The 22548-nt window shown below is 37.8% G+C and overlaps 1 protein-coding gene across 7 annotated transcripts in view; it reads right to left on the bottom strand.

Annotated features, from left to right (window-relative positions):
* Positions 1–14018, bottom strand: part of AK5 (adenylate kinase 5) — an 89467-nt gene extending 75449 nt beyond the window's left edge. For 3 of the 7 annotated variants that reach the window (XR_015805371.1, XM_088169822.1, XM_088169823.1), the window contains exons 1-5: positions 12505–12671; positions 11582–11768; positions 10430–10597; positions 4751–4920; positions 4518–4631 (exon numbers count right to left, since the gene is read on the bottom strand). Coding sequence is in view for 6 of the 7 variants with exons in the window: in XM_088169822.1 (XP_088025948.1) it covers positions 4518–4631; positions 4751–4920; positions 10430–10597; positions 11582–11768; positions 12505–12615 (750 nt within the window). In the remaining variant the exon portion in view is untranslated. Of the gene's footprint in view, positions 1–4517; positions 4632–4750; positions 4921–10429; positions 10598–11581; positions 11769–12232; positions 12463–12504; positions 12672–13457 lie in introns of those variants that run through there. The other 4 variants (XM_088169824.1, XM_088169825.1, XM_014872159.2 and 1 more) reach the window with 3 other exon arrangements.
* Between the last annotated feature and the right edge of the window lie 8530 nt (positions 14019–22548).

Raw genomic sequence — 22548 nt, 5'->3', positions numbered from 1 at the left:
CGTAATAATTTTCCTGAGGAAAATATCTGAGAGTTAAAAATTAACTCAAATTACAGCCAAGATGAGTAGTTATTCATTGGAGGTATAGTGCATTTATGAATATTCCTAAGAGCATTTTAAACAATCAGATAAAATTTATTGCCTCAATAAATATACAACAAAATAATAATTTTGTTTATTATTTAAATTAAGATTTTACTCAAATATAGTCTTGTCACCCAGGCCATATAAGACAAAAAAATTTTTTAAAATAATTTCTACAAAAATAGTTTTCCTCTTTTATCAAGAAATTAAATTATATTCATTAATGAACGTCCATTGATTCTAATACCTGTTCTACATTTCTTTCACTATTAAAAAAAATTACGGTTAATATTTTTTAAGCAAACTACATCTATACTTACTCTGCTGATACTAAAAAAGAAGGAAAGTTACACATGAATGACTGAAAGTCGTGGAAAGAAACAAACCAAAGCAGTAATTGAAATTAACTGTAGAATACAGTTAATTGTTTCTCCCGGGAAGGATAAAAACCATGTGAGAGATTACACAGAAAGTCAAACTGCAGTTTCTTCACAAGCCATTGGAGTTCAATACAGCAGTCAGAGGCATTTTATTACAGCATTGCAGGAGGAAGATATTTAACATGCTTCAGCATGCTGGGACTGCAGGTGACTCTGAATTTCAAGATTAATGGTAAATAAACCATTTTCTCCTTGGCATTTTCAAATGTGTCCTTGAAACCTAAACACCTTTCTACTGTTTGTACTCAGCAGAGATCATGGATACCTAAGAAATTTGTGGTTTAGGATAGCTTTATGCCTAGGCTCAAACTGAAAGTCTAAATACATCAGTATTAAATCTGCACTGCTATGCAGGAGTTCAAACTGAACAAAATATAAAAATTATCATATTTTTAAAAGGAATATATAAACTGGAAGTCCTGCTTGATTTTAAGACATTGAAATTCATGTTTTCATTTTTTTCCCTACAACTGTGACTACTTGGAACGTCATAGCTTCATTAAAAGTACCCCTATCAAAAGCATTGGCAGTATGTACTCTGCTCTCTGGAAATAAGAAATGAGAGGGTCAAGACTTGGCAACAATCCCAGACTTCCAATAAGAGAAATGTACTAATTAAACTCAGTTTTCAAAGAGAAAAATACAAGACTTATTTCAACTTGGTTAAAAAGTTCAAAGAAACCTGAGATAAACTCAAAGAATACAGCAGTGCTCATGGCTGAGTTCTTCCAGGCTGCAGTGAGTAGCTGAGCATGAAGAAATGAAGCTGCTGTGACCAGAATGGCCACTGTGGTGCTGGCTGGTAAGCACTGCTGAAACTCTGAAAACATCACTGATGCCATCTTAAAAACTTCTTTGCTGCTCAAAAGATATGGATGACAGGAACAGTGTTACTAACAAAACTCAACAGAAAAGAAGGGGAGGAAAGCTTAAATTCAAATATAAAATTCCTCTGTAAAGTACTTTCTAATGCCCTTATTCCAGATTGACATTACTGCATGGAAGCAGTGTTTGTTACTTCTGGTTCCTGCATCTGAGGAGAAAGAGAAATACTGTGTGTGCTGCAAATGATACATTGCTTTATTTTAGGCACTTTAGTCACTGAGATGCAACGTGTTTTAATACAATTCTGCCTAGCAACATGTTGAGAACTTACTGTCCACACGAGAGTCTGGCAACATAATAAGGAAGAAATCATCTTTTAGCTATACCTATGTATGGGAATGTTAGCATAAGTTGGTTTGCTTTGACTAGTTTACTAAAAATAACATTTTTTCCCAGAGAAAAGTTCAGCTTCTGGCTTAGTCTAAGGGATAAAAATGTGCTGGTAGTACCAAGGGCAATTACAAGCGAAGTTTAGCAAGCAGTTGTTATCATGATGTATTTCTATAATAGAATGTTATGCAGGAAAGGTCCTGTCAGCTCAGACATGCATGTATCCATTTGATTTTTTCACAAGATTAAGAGATTATGAAAGCCCAGTGTCAAGTTTTAGTAACAGCTCTGTGACACTGAAGCAATTAATTTAGCATAAATTATTTGTTACATTAAAGATGACTGCAAACACAGCACAGTTAGATTTTATATGTGCTTTCAAGAGAAACCAGGCACCTCAGTTGTCCTTTTCCACTACTCCCCACAATGCATTTTTGGTATTACTACCCATATTCTTGGAGTTTGTGTTTGTGTAAACAATTGTAAAGAATTTGTATGTGTCACATAAACTTTTCTGCTGTTTTCAGGTACATAAGCATGCAATGGTCTCAAAGGGACCATCTGTAGGAATAAATGTTTGCTCATGACAAAGCTAGTGATAGCAATAAGCATGAATTCTTAATCAGAACTTATTAACAGATCTCAGTGTTCTACAGGGAATATCTTTGTTAGAATTTGGTATGCGTACAACTTGCATTTTGTGGGATTTCACCATTTTCTTCAAAGGATGTTCCATTGCTTAGTAGTTCTAATTAAAATTGTCTTACTATTTAATCAAAACTTTCTTTGCTGAAATTTCAAGTAATTATTTCCCACTTCATCATTTTTGGCTAATGAGAACAATTCTCTTCTTCTACACAGTGCTAGAAAGAAAGCTGTAACATTTCTTAGCTGTGGAAAATCCCCTACTATCTCCAATTGCAGACCTAGACAAATCACAACAGTTAATTACTGAATTTTTCACAACTCAATTGCACTTCCTATTGAGGACTCTCTGAGTGCCTGGAAAATGTTCACATGTAAGATGTAAATAACCTGCCATGCCCTGGGTGACTGTGAGCCTCATCCTGTGAAGGATGATCAGTACCCTGCCTGCCCTTTTCCTTAACACAAAGCCTTCCTACCAAGGTGTGTAGCATCAGGGCTTACTCAACTGAGAATTTAAAAGAAAAAACATGTATATTTTATTTCTTTAAAATATAAATCCAAGATAAAGCACTGAAGATGTTGATATATGATTGAATGTTGAAGTATGTATAGCTTTTGTACATTTATTTCCATGGCCTTCATATTACAGGTCAACTGCAAAGAAAGATGAAAATGGGGGAGTCTGAACAGAAGGCCTGGGATTCCTTCTTTCCTTACTTTTTTAGAACAGGTAAGATTGAAAGATGTCCCTGTATGGAGTGCTCCTGGACTTTTTTAGAGACTTAGTGATCTATCTTTCAGTCAGAGCCAGGCCTTGAGGAGTATGATTTACAAATCCCAATTGACTGAGAATGAAGGAACTCCCTGTGACTATAATCAAGTGTTATTTAACTGGTTTTCCTTAGTAGAAAGAGAATCTGAGCCTAGGATAACTTAATTTTTGTTGCTTCCTTCAGTTTCATATCCCCCATTCTTTCATCAAAAACAAGATCAGCACAAAATTACGCCCCCAAGAAATGCTCTTAAGTCACACTTTTACACTGGACAAAAAAAAAAATGATGCAAGGAAATGATCATTAAGTCTACATTTCTGGTGTTTGACTTCTAAAATAGTCAATCTTCCCTTTTGTTAATTATAAGGAGATAGAGCTGGCAGTCACTGCTATTTCCTGTAATAACTGTTTTGTCTGTTTCCTTTAATTTCCTCAATTCAGTTTTCTAAATTTTGCCCAGAATAATACCTTATAAAGCACATTAATGAAGTGCCTCATTAGCTGCTTTGTTTTGTTACTCCTGCCTTGGTAATGCTGCTTAGAATTCGAAGTGCAGAAACAGCAGTAGACTAGCAACTATGACAGACTTTGAACCATTCTGCATGAAGGCACTCTAAGAATTCAGCTCTGAAACTGCAACCTCTTCTTGTGACCATAACTGTTATGTTAGCAACACTTCGCCAGAAAATGGCATCAGCTGTTTGTTTTTCCACTGAATTAAAGTATTTTTAGATTAGTTTAAAATACACATAAGAAAACAACATGTCAATAGTACTCAGGGATACAGTTTTAGCTGACTAAACCTTAGAATTGTAGTTTAGAATAACCAAAATGACCTTATTTTCTTTAAAAAGCATGCTTTCTGGTTTACAGAAACTTGCAAATCATGGGTAGTTTTAACCTTTTTTTATCCATCTTTTCAATGCCCTGTAATAAACTTGACACTAAATGCATTTTGAAGACATGCATTGCTTTAAGTATGTTTCTCTTAATGGAGATTATGTTGAACAGATATGGAAATATAGTATTTTTCCACTTTCTAATGAAAGTGGAATATTCTCCAAAGAAAATACTCACCGTTAGATTTCATGTGTTTTTCTTCTTCACCTTGAGAGGACTTTCATTATGAGACAAGGAGCTTGGATTCTTGGTTATTTTATCACATTGTCTCTTTACAAAATAGTCTGTCTTCAGACAACAGGACATAATATAACATAAATCGTTTGTCAACCTGTAATTATGCACTTGCAAAGATTCATAGAGCAATGCTCTTTCTTGGAATCTGACCTATTATTTCAACAAGCTTAACTGTTGTGGAGATGTGTAAGTTGTTTTAAGAATAAAAACAATCTCTTACCTGGTCCTCAAAGGAGATTGCCTGGGCCACATCTCTGGGAAATCCATCAATCACTATCCCCTCTTCATCAGGGATCTGCATTAATCTCTGCTTTATCTCAGTTATGGTTGTTTCCTTTCACAGAGAAAATGAGTTAATTATTTAATATCGTAAAGGAAGTTTTCTTGATGGTGCACATTACTACAAGATATATAAACCCTTGGAAGTAAATATGAACATAGGAAACACTGTACCTGAGGGGCCAGTTCTCCAGTAGTAATTATTTTGGCAATTAGGCTCCATTTTCTATTGCTGCTTGTGCTGTGGATTTTCTTCCTTAACAATTCACCAACTGATATGTAGTTAAATCCATAACGTTCTGCTATTTTCAAACTCTGTGTTCCTTTACCACTTCCTGGGCCACCTAGTGGGAATCATAAGCAAAACATTAAATTAGCCTTTCATCAGAAGTATCCAATCACAGGTGAAATCTTTGCTATTGACACCAATTTTCCAAGCATTATTAGAGTAAATCTCACACTTGCATGGCCTGTTACCAACCATGTGTCTCATTTACTGGATCATAAACGTAACAGTTCGTAAAATGAAATTTAAAGAAAGAATACAAATCCACTTGTGAAATAAAAATAAGTACTCTTTGAGGTTGACCTCATTCTAAAGCCATTCCTGGAAGGGAGTTTTTCCTGGTGCACAGTAGAGGAGCAGACAAATGAACTATTCCCTTCTTAAATTCTGTGAATCCCGAGCCAGAGCCAGATAGTCTGAAGTGTATTCATGTCAGAAAGAATCATACTTGGTTAAATAAGCCAATTAAATCAACGAACTAGTCATGAAATGGAACTAATAAAATCTGCTCCTAAATATGCTTGCAAGAGCTTCTGAGGGTTCCTGATTTTAAAATACAAAAAAAAAAAAATTAAATAATCGTCTAAGATGTTTCCATAGTGATTTGGTATAAGGACTTTTATTGAACCTTGCAATACCAGCTTTTGGTATTGATGCTTGAAGCATCTGACAGAGAAGAAATTAGGTTCAGCTTGCTAGACAACTTGAAGAATAAAGAGACCCTTCAATTTATACAGCACAGGCTGAATGGGTATCAAAATCCCAGAAAACAGCTACATTGCGTAGCAGGGAAAGCTGCTGGGAAGGTGAGCTGGACAGAGGCAGCAAGAATGCATGTAAAACAATCAGACTATGTCTGAACTAATAGGACATGTTATGATGTGATGAGCAGACAGTCTGGAATCCAGTATGTAAAACCAAGGAATTGTTTTAATAAAAATAAATGTTTATGTATAGAAAAATGTATGGTACTGAAGATATAACAAAGCAAACCCAAACCAAATGTTCTGATAACAATTCTCAATCCTAAGTAGCTATAGTTTGGGGAATTCTTTGTGAGAACACTGAATTTCATTTCAACAGAAAAAGATTTAAGATTTATTAAAAATATACTTTTTCTGTGAATTTAAAAAATACAGCAATGTGATGAAAGTAAATCTGAATACACTGAGCTTCTTGTTAGTAATCATGTAACTCTTTTTATATTATCTGTATTATTCCCATAAATAGCTTTTAAGCATTTTATAATCAATACAGTTCTGGCTGCAGGATAATCTTTACAGTATTTGCACATGTATGCTTAAGGCACTCTCTGTGTAACCAGGCTCCAACCTGCACCCCAATATCATTGTCACAGAGCTTTCAGTGTCACCAGCAGTCACTTGGAGCTCTCTGTGCCCCGATGCTGTGATGCTGATGCTGCACCTGCCCTTTGGAACTCAGACCAGGAGCCATTTCAAGACAGTGCACAGAGAAATGTGCCTACTGTTATCATGTTCCCATACCCTGCCTACAGTTTAGTTATGCCTCTGGGAAAAAAAAAAAAAAAAAAAGTTTTATCATTATCCAATTAGTTTAAATAATGTTTCTACAAGCATTTATCTGTAACATCCAACTAGACAACACAGCTACAGATATTCATAAAACACGCTATAAAAAATGAAAGAAAAACTGTATCTTATACAGTAAGATTACAACTGAAGAATCTTTTTCTCTCATTCAGTTCACTTGGTGTTTCTGTCGTAAAAAGACATAAGTTTCTCTCTTATTTCAGCAGACTGTGTAAGGTTCTTCCATTTCAGTAATTCCAGGTGATCTTAGATGGGCTTAGTGTTTTCAGCTTGGACTCTTTCTTTCATAGCCAGCTTAGCTATCTGTCATCTTTGTTAGAATAAAGAATGTTCCCCTTCTGCAGGTGCACAAGCATCTGATACAGGAGGAATCCTCTTCTCCACTGAAGTGGCTATAAAGCACTTCTGCTCCAGTTCCCCCTGCTCCCTCTCCTGCTCAGCCTTCCCCATGACAAATGCATTTTACCGAACCTTACAAGTTTGATACAGACTGTGTTGCACCCAGCAACAATAAAAATGCATATAGGTAATGTGCAGAAAACTAGAAAAATTGGAAGCAAGGAAAATAGCACTCGTGTTCCCACACACAAAAGATACAAGAGATACAAAAGAGATACAGAAAGTGCCAGAAAACCAGAACTGATACTTGATAAAACATCAGTCTGTAAAAGCATAAAATAGCGAAAAAAACACCTGTTTGAAACAACTAGATAGACTTCACACTCCTGTCAGAGAGAGCTTTGCTTTGCCAGTAAAGAGAAACCAAAAAAACCCATAAAACCAAACCAAACAAAACCAAGTGTAGCTCAACACTTCTGTTCTTTCAATCTGAAGTGCAATCAGAAAATAGCTAATAAAGTATTTGGTTTAATATTCATAGACTTCCCACACATTTGTTTTTATAAATCCAAACACAACCCAAACACATGATCCAAATCAATCCAAACACATAATATCAAGATGGTATTATCTGTTTACAGTCTGAGGGGAAACATTCAGGTAACAAAATAAGGGAAAAGTAATAGGACAGAATTACTTCCCACAGCAGATCATAATTTATTGAACTATGTATCCATTCCTGACTCTTTGATAAATCACACTGACAAACCGTTCACAAGAAAGGAAAATCAAATCAATTTTGTTTTTTTTTTCTTTTTTACTTGTTCTGAAATAGATTACTCAAGGAAAGTATGATTATTTTATATATTTCTAGAAGATGTCTAGACTAGGGAACACTTGTTGCATCTAAAATTATGTTTGCTAACAGGTTTTAAGTAAAGATTTGTGTGCCCAAAAGGTGTTACTAAAGCAGTTGTTTTAACCTAACTTTGTTTACATTTCAATTCTGCATATATTGTTAATTCATAATAAATTCATCTAATAATAAAATTTCTGAAAATACTTCTGACTTTAAAATCTGTCGACTAGATTTAACAAATGAATAGGCAGCTGCCTGCTGACAGCACTATATTTGATGCAGCCCTTACACTTTGATCTCAAAAGGAAAGTGTATTCTTTTAATATTAAGTAATATATTTAAGAAAGTGCAGCTTAAAAACATACTCAACTAAAGTGCTAATGACACCAGATAATTAATATTTTAAGATCTCTAAATTCAAGCTATATTAATGGTTCAAATCTGTTTCTTAAAAGTATGTTAGGAAGCACATTTTTAAACAGAATATAATTTACTAGTGTTATAATGCCTTAGAAACTTAATTTTTCCAGTGATTCAGATGTGTACCCTCCTGGCTGGTTCCATCTTATTTTTCTAAAATCCAGTCTTATACTCACTATGTAGCTTTATAGCTTTATCTTTCACCAGAGGTTTCTTCTACAAACCTAGAAAAAGAACTAAGCCCCCACCTTTATAAGTGAGTTCTCTTTAGCCCTGGAGCTACCTGGTTCATTATAAAGATGACAGATTTCATAAAGCAAAGTAGTTGTAAAAACCTTTATGGAAGCATTAAAAATATCTTGAGCTAATGCATTAATAAAGAAAAGTTCACTGAATATGTGAAGCAGAAGACAGGTCTTTAACTTCATTTCAGTCCCTAACAGTGACTGTGACCAAGCACCACCTGAGCAAGGCAAGATGATTACTTATCACCAATTAGACAGAAGTACATTACTCAACTGGTTCTTTTTTGTTGGCATTTTATGCAAATATGAAACACATGCAACACATGAAAATATGCAACACATGTTTTTTATGGGCAATATCTCTTGAAACGAATGGTATACTTTTATTATTTTTTTCTTTTTTATTCAGTTACTCTATCCAACATGTGCTTTCTCAATAGAAAGATGAATTTGGGCGAAATGGTCTTAATACTATACAAAAATGGACAATAGCTGCTAAGCTACAGATAGTATTGTGTTTCTATCAGATCACACTGTAATAGATTCAGAGAAACTCAGTGGGAATATAAACCTGAAATAGCTTTTGTGGAATGTTTACAACGTTCCCTATATAAATGGGAGAAAAGAAAAGCTCTGTAAAATCCACAGTCTGTTCACTGCATGCTGGTGTTCAAGGATTTCACTTCAAATACACCCGCACTCAGTTCCAGAGGTGAAAGCCAATCTCTCTTTATCTCAGTTAAATCAAGCCTTCATTCATCACTCTACTGCAATTGAGCTACATAGATTTCGATGCATTAAGAGCTTTCTGTGGTCACTGAAAAGGAGCCAGTTATTCTCCTTTATGAAAAGAAAGGGTAGCTAATTAATTAAGACAAAAGAAAGGTATGTGTTATTTCTCCAATTGCAATCTTCACATTTCAGCAATACATTGAGAGAGATTTGCATGTTGAAATATGCAATCCTGAAACAAAAGATTAAGAAAATTTAAATGCCTTGAGCAATTGCTTTGGCATACCACAGATACTTTTAAAAATGTCTGATCTTCTGTTTTCAATCTATTCCAATATCTTGTGTCTGAGAGCTGCTGGATGCAGAGCCTAGAGGACATGCTGTTCCTAGAGTTTGCACTCTGTAGTACTGAGAAGACATTTCTGTTCCCTTTTATTATACTACGTTTATTCTCCATTATAGAAGCAGTATCTCTTTAATATGAATAAAGCTTTATAGACTAAAAAAAAAAAAAAAAAATGTGATTCTCCATCACCTGTGCTGTAACTCTTTAAGCAATCCAGAGACTCAGATAACTAGGTCTGATGGTAAAATTTCTGAAAACAACTATCTAGATGATAAGAAAACTGATGTGAAGAACTTAAATTGAAGAACAGAAAAAAAATATTGATTTACGCTTAACCTGCAGCTATTTTTAAACAACCTATGCTTGTCTGAGGCTGGAAAGTACGAGCTGCTTAGAAAACCACTAAACAGCTCACAAAAGAGAACTTTGGGAGAGAGCACAATTAACTAATGTGAACTGAGTGCTCACTCTCTGTGAAGTTGGAACAGGATTCATCTGCCAAATGGACCTGGGGATTAATTTACCAATGCAAGGAACTAGTGTATACTCACTCCAGATGGACATACCAGTCATTTGACAAGGGTCTAAGAGGACAACAATTCCCTATCACCTTTTTGAGCTGGCTTACACAACATTTTAAAATACCTCTCTTCATGGTCAGCTTTGAGTATACGTGAGTGTTTTAGTTCAATGCTGAGCATGCTTTGGAAGAGCACTTTGATTCACATGGTGCTGCTGCCTTGAAATGCATGAACCAGGTTTAGATAAGATGAAATCAAACTGGCAGATGTGCTCATAAGCAAATCATGAGCTCTCCAGCTGCTAAGAGGCATCCAGTCTACAGAACACGAGTGCAGGTGCTCGCTGCGACCCCTAAAATTCTTACAGTTGGGATGCCATCCCCAGCCCTAACAATATCACACTCTTAATTGCCACTTGCTATGGCAGATGGAAAAATTGTATTTAAATTCATATAAGCATTCAATGTATTTGCAGTACAAATCAAAAGGCAAAATAGCAGAGATAAAATCTTGTCAAAATGACTGCCTTCATACCTATGACAAGGATAATTTTTGGTCGAGGTCTTGCAGGGTCAAACACATCGTACTCCTCAATTAGCTCAGCAGTTTCAGAAAGGTCAGTGTCACTTTCTATGGAAAACTGTTGGATGGGAGGCAGTCGGTCGTAGCGTCGGTATGGGAAGTTAGAGTTATCAGGCATCACTGTGAAATAGTAAGATAAACTGGGAATTGTGGAAATAGAAAACTCAAAATCTATTCTGTACACAGATTTACATAAGTATCATACATACAGTATAAATATCCCATAATTTTACATTGTGTTTGCTATTGCTATATTAAATTTTTTTTGGCCTCTATTTAGTGGATTTATTAAATTACAACCACCCAGAGTCAGTTTTCTCTGGTGTTTCTTTACAAGCACATCAGGTTTTCTGTGAACATCTGCCCATAGCACCCAGAGTTCAGCAGGAGCCTCTGAAAAGAAAAGCTTTATATTGTGCAGATAACCTCTACTATTAAGCAGGACTCTTTTAGTGATACATGTTGTACACAGAGATAGAGACAGTATTCTTGCTGATTATTTTAATGAAATGTTGGATGGCAAGGAAAAATAACTATGGCAACTGAAAGATGAGCTAATTACTCTTTGTTAACATTACAAATAAAATAATTACAGGTATTGGTATGACATCTGCTTAGATTTTATGAAATGCAGTTTTTTCTAGGAGTTTATAATTTACATTTTATTTAGTAAATTAGCATAAAGCTCCCATGTAAACTAGAAAAATCATATAGTGTAACTGCACTGAAGCTGGTGTGTATGTCATCCATAAGGACCAACTGAAAACACAAGCCAAGTCCACTGTGTCAGATCTGCCCCTATCCTTGCAAATGTTTTAGGTAGGATACAAGAAATCTCTCTACTGATGTGTTAAACATTTGCACAGCAGACATCCATCATTTAGCTGGAAAGTGATCACAATTTCCTCTCCTGCCTAGCATCCACTACGGCAGGAGAAAAACAAATGCCAAAAAGCAAGGAAACAGAATTCTTGACTCTTTTGCCTACAGATAATCAGAATGAGGCACAATCTGCTATAGAAGCGTGTACAAAATAATTCAGTAGTGAATGTAAAATCGCACACAGTTGAAGAAATAGAATAATTTTAAAATTTAATACATTACCATTCCTGAAAAAAGACCTCCGGGATTGTCCTCCATTGAGTGGAGGCAGGGTCTTCTTTTCTGGGCTGACAAAAGTGTCCCATTTCACTTTTTCTGGCCCTCCAAGCTCTTTTACTTTCTGCAAACAGCTTTCCAAATATTCAATTGGGTCATCGGGTTTGTAACACATTAATCCATTCAACAGACTCTGAAATGTAAGATCAGAAATATAGACTGGAATGATAGATGCCAGGGAAAAAACAAGCACCTTTACTTTGTCTTTTATTTTGCACAGAAAACACCGCATTCCTGGATATTCAGACTCTCAAGCCAATGCGTAAAAGTGAGGCCTGCAAAAAATCAAATGATTTTGCTTTGCCGATGTCATAAAAATTACTTGGAAAGGAAGCTTATGGCTATGCCTTTATAGTTGCCTGTTTGCATTGAAATAAAACCCAAAAATAGCAAAAAAACCCCAACCCTCTACATTTTTCTTAGAACTGTCACTGGCAAATATACACTATGTATACAAGTATACATAGAGCAATGTGCAAGCTAGAGAGCCCCAAAATTTACATATTCTTTGTAGTCTTTGACATCACTAAAATGTATCTTTTCCTTAAAGACCACTGCACTCACAAGTATCTCATCCATATTCTTGTCAACACTTACACAAGCAATGAAAAGAGGATTTTTAAAAATCATGAGAAATATTCAAATATAATTTTGATCAGTATTGGAGGAAAAAACCCCACAACCACAAAATTCATAGGTGCTTCCTGATTTAATTGATCACAGATTCCAAGCCATTAGAAACCTCTTCTCTACAGTATTAATTCTTTACTCATCGTACTCAGGAGCATTGTGGGGGATGTGAAAGAAATACTGCCAGGCCCTCTTCTGACACATTTCCTGACAAAGTGATACATAAGTCATCATCTCACCTCTCCACGAGACTGCTGCATCCAGCCTTCCCTTAACAATACACATCTTTCAGGATGATTTCTGTTCTTACTGCTTTTCCTAATTTTTGTGTAAATAAACTTGAGGGTCATAGTTGGTATTAACAGTAAACACAAATATTTCCAATTCAAGGTTTGATCAGTTGTTATCTACAATTTATACAATAATTGATATTTACACACATTTGAGCTTATAAAATAGGATATAATTTCTACGCATCTCTGCCCTTACTATAGTACTTAACTGATCACAGCAATTGACAGTGTATTTCTGCAGAATATGTGCACCAATTTTTAAAAATCGCTTTGAGCCTCAAGAGAAAACCAGTTTTGTCTGCATCTCTTGTTAAACCATTCACATTCTAGCTGTGTAATTAAAACATTAGCATGCTCCGTGTCCTGCAATTTTCAAATACATAGAAAAACATGTAGCTTCAGCACAGACAAGGGAAAATACATATGTGTGTGTGTTATATACAGATGACAGGATGTCTGATCCGGAGGGGGGAAAAAAATCCACATTGCACAGAGAAGTAATTATCAGCCATTAGCAGGTAACTTGTAGGAAGCTAAACAAAATCCCACTAAACAGTTGCGGCTTTTTTTCTTCCCCCCGACCGATGAAAGACGCCCCTCGGCCGCATTCCTCGGCGCTGCTTTGCCCTGCGGACAGCCAAGTTCTCTCCCCGCCGGCAGCGGAGGGGCGCGGCCGCGGGGGCTCGGGCAGGTGGGCGGCGGGCAGCGCTGCCCCGGCCCCGCGCCGCCAGCGCCCACCCGGCCGGGCTCCGCGCCGCCGCTCCCCGCGCAAGCGACGCGAGCCGCAGCCTCCGGATGCTCCGTCCTTCCAGCCACCTTCAGCCCTGCCCGCCGCGGGGTCCCAGCGCGGAGCATCCCCCGACGGGGCGGAAAACGCCTCCCCCCTGCGCCTCGCCTACCTCGAAAAGCTGCGGGATCTCCCTGCGGGCCAGATACTCCTTGGCCTCGCCGGCGCTCATTCCGCCAGCCGGGGCCGGGGGCGCCGGCGGGGCGGGTGGGCAGCCCGAGCCCCGCGCTCGGCTCGGCGCGGCGGTGCAATGCGGGAGCCTCGGCGAGGCTTCCGCGGGCGGAGGGAGGCAGGAGGGAGGCAGGAGGGAGGCAGGAGGGAGGCAGCCGCCCGCCTCCCCGTGCCCGCTGCACGGAGGGAGCGAGAAGAGAGCACGTTTTCCCCCGGCGGGGAGCGAGAGCGTGCGCAGGCTGCCGGGGAAAGTTTCGGGGGGTGCCTGCGGTGAGGCGCCGAGCGGAGGCGGAGAGGGGCTGTGCCTGGCGCCGAGCCGCGGGCAGGCTGCCCCGGCAGCGAGCGGACCGGCTCCCCCGGCGGGCAGGGCTGCGCACCGGGGTAGCGCAGAGGTGCTGGAAGCCTCCCGGTGTAACGCGGTCTCTGCCTTGGCACCGTGTTAGGGCGTCTTGAGGAGCGAGACGTTTCATACACTTCGGGCTGGCAAAAAGCCACGAACTACGATCAGGCATAAGCATCTGTGATCGGCGAGTCACAGGAAGAGATCAGAAATTATCTCTGGTCTAGCCTTCTGCTCAAGGCAAGGGCAGCTCTTGAGGTCAGACCAGGTTGCCCAGGGCTTTATTCAGTCTCACCTTGCAAAACCTTCCAAGGGTGGTGACTGCAGAGCCTCTCTGGGCAACCCATGCTTGTCTGGCCTCGACATGAAGAAGGGTTTTCTCCTATTCAGTTATCACCTCCCATGCTCCTTGCCCACCATTGTGAAGAAACCGGCTCCATTTTCATGGTGCTCTCCTGTCAAGCCTTGGAGAGCTGCCTTCTAAGCCTGCCACAAGGCTGAAAAAGCCCAGCTCTCTCTGTTTATCTTCAAGAACAAGTGCTCTCCATCCTTACCATCTTTGTGGATGTCCACTCAACTCAAAGTCACAGAATATATTGACTTGTAAATGAATGGCCAGTACAAGGATCAAACTCAGTCCAATATGTTAACATCTCTCTTTTACTGGTGAGCCCAAAACCGGGTGCATTATTCTAGATGTATTCTGGGAAGTGTTAAGTTAGGGGTAGCTTCTGTGATACTCTGTGGAACACTGGAAGTCAGAGCAGAGTATTTCAGTTGCTGAAGTGTCCTGTATCAAGTCTGATTTTCCAATTAGTTTTTAACTTCATTATCTTTCCTAACAGAATATCCTTGTAGTTGCACTGAAGCACACCCTAACACAATAGGTTACATAACTGCAAGCTTATAAACAACACTGAACAACTGCTTTCTCTATGTACATCCCTATTTTTCAGACATAAATGGGAATATGGACAGGTCTTCTCAGGTGTCTTTTAAGAAGCTTCTCCCCCTTGTATATGATTTGTGGATCAGTATCAGTTTGACAGGTGTCTCCCTCTTAGCTGTTCCTCCCATGTTCCTTGTTTGGCTGTTTCTGTAGTTGAACTGCCCTCGTTTCCCTCAGCCCAGCCTCCAGCTTTCTATGTAGACACTTTTCTTTCTCACAGAGAAGCTTCCAGTCCTTGTTCATTCCACGAACTGCTAAATGCTGCCCAGAAGGCAGTCCCATGATCTTCTAATGACAAATTGGACTGGTTGGTTTTCCAAGTCATCCAAATATTCCCAGCAGCTACCACATAAAGGGCAGCAACTAACATCCCTTCACAGCAATTGACTGATGGATGGCCCATAGGTTCATAGAATGGTTTGGGTTGGAAGGGGCCCTAGATAACCTAGTTCTGCCCCCCTGCAATGGACAGGGATGCCACTCAAAAATCAGGTTGCTCAGAGCCCCATCCAGCCTGGCCTTGGACACTTCCAGGGTTGGGGCACACACAACTCTCTTGGCAAACCCGTTTCTGTGCAAAGCTACTGGAAAACCACAGCTAAAATGTCTCTGCAGTTTGGCTTAAGAGCCTTTCCAGCTCCAGTTTCTATGAATCCAGTGATGTCTACTTAGAGAAGCTGCAGTCACTGAATTGACACTTCCCATATGTTCAAGGAAGACTTTGGTCTTCACTGAAGAGTTTAATCAGCATTCTGCAGTTTTTCTCATCCTCCCATAAAATCCCATAAATGTGGCTTTAACCCTACTTTCTTCTGCTAAAATTTTAATTCATCCAAATGTAAATTAATTGGAAAGCACAGTGCCTTAATTTTGATTGAGTAAACTGAGTAGGCTCCAATGTCCTAATAAAAAGGGATGAGACATAATTGCTTTAAAAAGACCTTAAATGAAGGTTGACAAAAGGAAGATGGAATTAAATTAAACAGATATTTTCTTAAAATAAGGTCTTTGCTAAGGAGGGCTAATAGAAGATGCCATTCTATTTAGGAAGACAGAGCTGTGGTTTTGGCATTTTGTGGGTGCAATTTTTTTTATTTGTTTCTTGATACAAAAAATATTTCATCCATATTGTCATTGTCTTGGATAAATTCCATCTATAGGCTTCTGGAGTATATATTTTTATATACTCAACATTTATGGATAAACTAGTATCTCATCCAATGTCCTGGTTTGGCAAGAGAAAAATACTTCCTTTCACATGATTTTCATGGCATTTTCCTCAGGAATGTGAAACATGTTTGTGTAAAGTCCTGTCCTACTTATTGTTTTTTTTTTACTGTAGGCTTCCAGGCATTTTGCTCAGTTAGATAATGCTAACAGAAAATAAAATAACAGAAATAACTGTCCTGCTATAAAATTATGCATTATTATTATGCACATCTTCATTATTTTCAAAACGTTGTTTTGTTGCACAAAATCAAATTCTGTGTTGCAGAAATTACCACCTCAGAACAAATACAGCCATTTAGGAAATCTATCAGACTGAATGTGTGAAATGTATCTGGAAAGGATATTTTTGGATCTAATAATAATACAGTACCTCCTTCTAGAAGCAATTCTTTATGTGTTTGCTGTCAGAAGAATCCCCTTATTGCAGCAGGGTCGCAGGTGGAAGCTTCTCAAAGGCTCTGAAGAACATTGGCAGTGAAGGATTAAGCAGAGTTGAGCCAAAGGGGCACAAAAAGCTGGGTTATTTGGTGTGCAGGCAACATAAAGGGAGCTGTTTGAAGGTGAGCTCTTTGCTGTGTGTCTGATAAAGAGTGCAGGTGGGAGTGGAGTGGTCTTACTGCCTTAGAAAATAACACAGGATGTGAAAATGCTCAAAGGAATGGGAATTCATTTCAGCTCCAGGGCACTGCCCATTCTTGAAGGTGCAAGCAGCTCTTCAGGATATTGGTTGAGGCAGAAGGATCACTTTGGTTTTTTACTACCTTTTCTGGAGGGCAAGAAGATACAATAGAAAGAACAAAATTTTGCTATCAAAATGATAACATTTCTGAAAATTCATCTAGAAAACTTCTTATGGATCCTATACCTTTGGGCAGATTCCATTCTCATTCTTGTTTCTTCCAGGAGCTACATGAAGCTGCACTAAGATGAATCAGTATTTTCAGGGATCAGCTCGAATATGGTGTTCTGGGCCTTCCATTCTTCTTGGTTAAACCAATTACACAACACCCATAGCCTTCAGTCAAACCTTAATTAGGTTCTGTGTTTTCAAAAATCACTTCAGAATACCCCAGTATTTTATAAATGTTTATTTTTTTCGTCTAGTGCCTGTTCAAGCACTAGTGGCTGGATTTGTCACACAAGTTGCTGCTCTGCTAGACGACTTTATTAAATCAGAACCAATGTCCTTGGATTGATGTGCTTATACAGGCTGATATGCAGACAGTTTGAATGTGTAGATTCTGTAAGTAAACCAGTTATGTGCAGCCTTTTTAATAGAATATGCTGAATTATATGCTTCTGATCTAGAAATGGTATGCATTTTAATGTAAATTTGGAACTTACTTGCAGCCCTGTATTGCATTTAGTGTAATATAAATTAATCCAAGGCTGCTAAAATGATATTTTCATTTTTATGATGAATCTTTTTCCAAAGTCTTTTGCTACAGCGGTAACTGTTTTTATTAAACCTGATGTTTCTCCCACCTTTCTTTTCCGCTCTGATAGACCTTTTTTCTTTTCTACTGGTACCTGAACATGTTACTTAAGTGAATTAAATCACTAATTGAAAAGTAGTGAAAAATCAACCAAGAAAAATCTGATTTCTGGATCTAGATTTCAATAATTCCCAGAATTAACATTTTATGTAAATTTTGAGGACACCAAGATGTATAGAACATTGAGAGGGAAGAAAGAAGATCGTGCCACTTAAAAGTTTGAGGATGCATATTTCAATCTGCTGAGAAAAAAAAATTAGAAAAATGCTATGATCAAATCCCTCTTTGTTATGATAAACTAAATAGCTGTAGTTTTTATTTTCCCATTACAGTATAATCATTCTTGTGACCGTTTCCTGAACTCTCCAATTAAACTTCTCGCCACTTGAGTGGCGTGTAGAGGTATCAAACAGGACACATTGTTCTGCTCTTCCAGCCTGCCTGTGACACCCTCACTGCCCTCATTTTTTCCCACTGCCAGACTGAATTTGTGCCCTGCTGTGGTGTTGCAACAGGGCTCACCCTGAGCTGGATAGCTGGCAGATTCCCAGCAGCTCTGCTTTCCACTCTTTCCTCTCACAGGTTCCTCTGCTGGAACATCAACACCTGCACTTCATTCTTTGATGTGTGACTTCCTATATTTGCTTGCATCCAGTTTACCAGGAAATCAGCATGCTCGGTACCAGTGAGCTGTCCCCTCTGGGAGTTCCCACTGCCCCAGTCTTTGCTACCTGCCACTGGTACCAGTGATTTTCTTTGGTTTTGGTAATAACTGCAAACTTTATACAGCACATGGCCAAAACACAGTTCCTATGGGACCAAAACAGAAACTCACTTAGTATTTCCCATTCACACTTCATTTTTGAGGCCAGTCAATTAGTCATTAAATATATATACACATTAATTTTGATTCACTCAGGTTTCTTAAAGAAAATATCTTGTAGCAGTAAGTAAATGGCATCAGATCAGCACTTCTTTTCTTCATCAGCCAAAAGGAACCTTCTTGAACAAGTATTTGTACATAGATCTGAGATGATCTTTTTATCAGAAACTAGCACTGACAGGCATTAATTAAATTTCATACAAACTATACTGCAGTATGTTCTTACCAGTGTTTGTTTACTAAGTTCCATATTAGATGGCCAGGGCTATAATTCCCTATGCCACCACACTTAGAAAGTACTGGTCTAGCATATTCCCAGAATGTAAATATTTCAAGAGTTCTTAGAGTCTCTTTCCAGTTTTTCCCGTTCCTGTCATTTCCAGCTGTTTTAAAACTCTGATACAACTTACCCAAATATGCAGATTTACTCAGTTTTTTTTAGTGACTACTATTTATAAAACTTACTTGACTACAGTTCTAATGGAGAATGTTTCATTATCATGCTGTGGTATAATTACATCATCTGATCATTTATATACAGAACAGAAATATTTAGTGAAGTCTTTAAATTGCTTTTGGTAAATCTATGCACGCATATTGCACAAATGTTGTAAGGATGATTTTTCCTTCTTCAGAAAAACAACTCTTTTGAATGCTGTTGCATCCCTCTGACCATTGGATTTTATGTCATTTTGTTTCCCTTCTCATGTTTTTAACAGCTCTTAAATCTCTCACATGTATTTCTTGCAGCTTCTAGTATTTGCAATAGATGTTTTTCTTATTCTTATGTATCTTTATTTTCAAGGCAACTGTTGGATCTCAGGAAACTGGAGTTTTTGAGCTCTCTGTGCTTCCAGGCACAGACTCCCCTGCAAAGCACTGCACTGGACCTGAAACCTTGGAGAAGATTTGTAAATATAAATAATAAGTTAGAAATGTGTAGTGGGTTAGATGTGTGTATTTTCAGTGGGTGATGGGTTTTAAATTTGGGGGTTTTATGTATAGGATGGATATGGGACAAGATGGAGAATTTTGGGTGGTGTCTTCTTGTTCATCTTCCTTCTTTTTCATGGAACTTAGGTAGTTATCTTTGGATTGGTCAGTCTAAAGTCACTCTGAGAGTCATGGGAATCTATTATTGGGTCAAAAGTATAAATAATATAGGTCTTAAATTTTATTGGTCTGTTTAGCTTTAAAAGGCCTTGAAACAGGCCCAGCTTGGAGCCATTTTTCCTACTTCTAGCAAGGAGCTAGAAGTGCTGCTGTGCTTTCTGTAAATTTTGATAAGATATAATAAACATCCAAGTCCGAACACGAGAATCCGGCTCGATTGCCTTTCTAATAATCCTGGCTGTGAACAGAAACACACGAGACTGAGACAAACCACTAATTAGTGGTGCAAAAGCCCTGAGCACTCTTACAGGCAACTTGCTGCTTTTTTTCTGTCTTGTTAACATTTCTTAAATAATTCCCAATTATAATGCATATTTTTTGTATTTTTTTATCCTTGATTTGGCTTATAATAGTTAGATACTATGAAGATATTGTACAGCATTATGTAACTTACTAAATTCAAGGTTGTTACCTCAGATAATCTCTGAGAGATGAAAAGCAGGAGGTCCTGTAGAGGTTTTCCTTGTCCCTCAGACACTTGTTTGCTATGGGGAAAACACAGATTGAGTGCTTACACACTGATCCATTACAGCTTCCTGATGGTTTTGCTTTTATTTTACATCAGTTAAACTGAATCTCTCCCTCTCCCCACAGAGTTACAGAAATTGCTCTTCGGGAGGATTATTTTATATTCTTCAATAACCATATTTCAGTAACCAATTAATAAATACTCCAAATCAGTGGATACTGAAATTTCAAAACCTTACAAATGTGGTGTGGTTTTTTTCCAATACAGTCCTAAGGATCCAACCACAGATTTTAAGGTTCTAATCTATGTATTGTCCCCTGTTAATAATTTCTGTTCATCTAGCTTATTCTTTATGAGCTATGGGAATTTGTGTAGCTGTAGAAAAAACCACCAAAACAAAACACAAAAACTACAGCAAAATTCAGTCAATAAAACAGGCTTGAACTGGATAATGACTGGTGGGTGGTGGTAGTGGGAACAGAAAAGAATTCAAGCACAGCTATAGACCTCATCTTGGGAACACTATGGAGCTCAAGACTGTTAGGAAGTACAAATTCCTGTTACTTGGCATTTGGGTTTTATTTCATTGGTTAAATAGACCAGTGCCTTACGACATTATTTCTATAACTTGTTATTCAGTCATGCAGTGAAAATCTTCCCTACTTGAAAATCATCTTCCACAAAGTACAGCTCTTGAAAAGATAAGCATCTTGACTATTTTTTTTAACAGAAAGCTAAATGAATTGCAAGTAATACCAACTTCCTGTATGAAGGGCTAAGAAAAGTCACATAATGGTTTCAAGAATTGCTCACACTGAGAAAACTTCAACATTTTTTCATGCTTATATCTTTACAGTGGCTCAAAACATTGTGATTTCAAGTCAAAGGGAAAAAAGTATAATTTCATTTGATAAAATTTGTTCTTACCTAGGGTCAAGAAGGATTCCTGGATGGGCTATTTTCTTGTATGAAAGGCATCTATAAATGCAGATTTTTTTTCACTACTCAAAAATAAGGATCATTAATTTTGGTCAGGTACATGGTTGGTACATGTATGCCAAAAATAAAATAAATCTTAAGAAAAAAAAAATCTCATTTTATGACATGGCAATTTTTAATAATTAGAATTCACAATGGAAAAATGTTGGCATGTTCTGTTTTCAAAAGTGACCGTGGTGATAACTGTAGTATTCTGGTAAAAAAGTAGTTTTGTATTTTCATATTCAGTGTATATCCAGTATTCAGCACAGAGCAGTAGCTGTCAAAATGTTGGTCAGCCACTGGTGTTTACTTCTTCTTGTTAGTTTTCCTAGAGCTAAAACTCCCTTTGTATTTTATATTCCATAATAAAGTGGGGAATGACTGTCCAAACGCTCTTTTCTAGACCCAGAAAGGCTATAACTTTGGCAGGTATTGGCTCACAACTCTGAATTCTACTGTAAGGAACACATTTTGGGCAGGGGGGAGGATTATAATTTTGCCTAAGTTATCTTTTAATGATCTAATGTTCTTGAACTCATCCCTTTAACTTCTTGTTCCTGCATTGCAATGAATAGAATGCAGTATCTAGAGATTAAAATACACACATTATGTAATAATTAGATACAAGTCAGAACGTAGAATGTAGGCAAGATAAAGAAATTGCACCTGAAGATACAATGGGGTGAGTTGAGAGACGTGAGAGAAACTGGAAAATGTTTTAACCATAGAAATGTTTTAATGTTAATTTGAAATTCATCCTGTCTTTCTGCTGACGTACAAGAACATTGCCTGAATTTAGTCACCAACTTCAGTGAATGCTTTCTTGACAGTATAACAAATGAGAATTGGATCACACACCTGTTTTCCATAGAAGCTGACACCCTGCCAGATGGCTTATTAGCAAAGATAACTGTTGATGGAACTATCACATGAGAGTTGAACTTGAACTCAGGTTCAACATGGCATGGGTTGAAAACTTTTGGCTAAATGGAAGAAAAAAATTCAGCTTAGTATTTGATAGAACCTAACACCATGTAGTTTATAACACTGGAAATTACTAATAATCTTCATCACTTGTTGAATCACCAAGACCTTTCTTTTTCTTGTCATGCTACCCAATAAAATGAAATAGTTGAACTGCAGAGCTGCACAGGACCCTTGGCTCTGCCCTACTAATACCTTGTAAGAGACTAGGCAATTGTGCTCTGGAAAGCAAATCCACCTTGGCTGGTTGTTGGAGTCATGACACAAGGCAGGGGTCAGGAAAAGTTAATTAAGGATCACTGTTTTCAAGAGAACTTATAAAGTTCTGCTCCTGTGTGAACTCCTTATCAGCAGAGGCAAGTTACTATAAAATGACACAGCTGTACAAGTGAGAAACTCACACAATAACTGTGTTGTTATTATTAAAAATTGTTCAGGACTTTAAAAAAAACCCTATTTTAACTCTTGTGTATTTGACAAAGTGGTCATTGGCTTGCAGCTGAGTTGGTATTATTTGGACAAGACTT

Source organism: Sturnus vulgaris, chromosome 9 (assembly GCF_052056855.1).
Source record: "Sturnus vulgaris isolate bStuVul1 chromosome 9, bStuVul1.hap1, whole genome shotgun sequence".
NCBI lineage: Eukaryota > Metazoa > Chordata > Aves > Passeriformes > Sturnidae > Sturnus > Sturnus vulgaris.
Note: the sequence above shows the minus strand (reverse complement) of the source record. Positions and strands in the feature narration are given on the sequence as shown.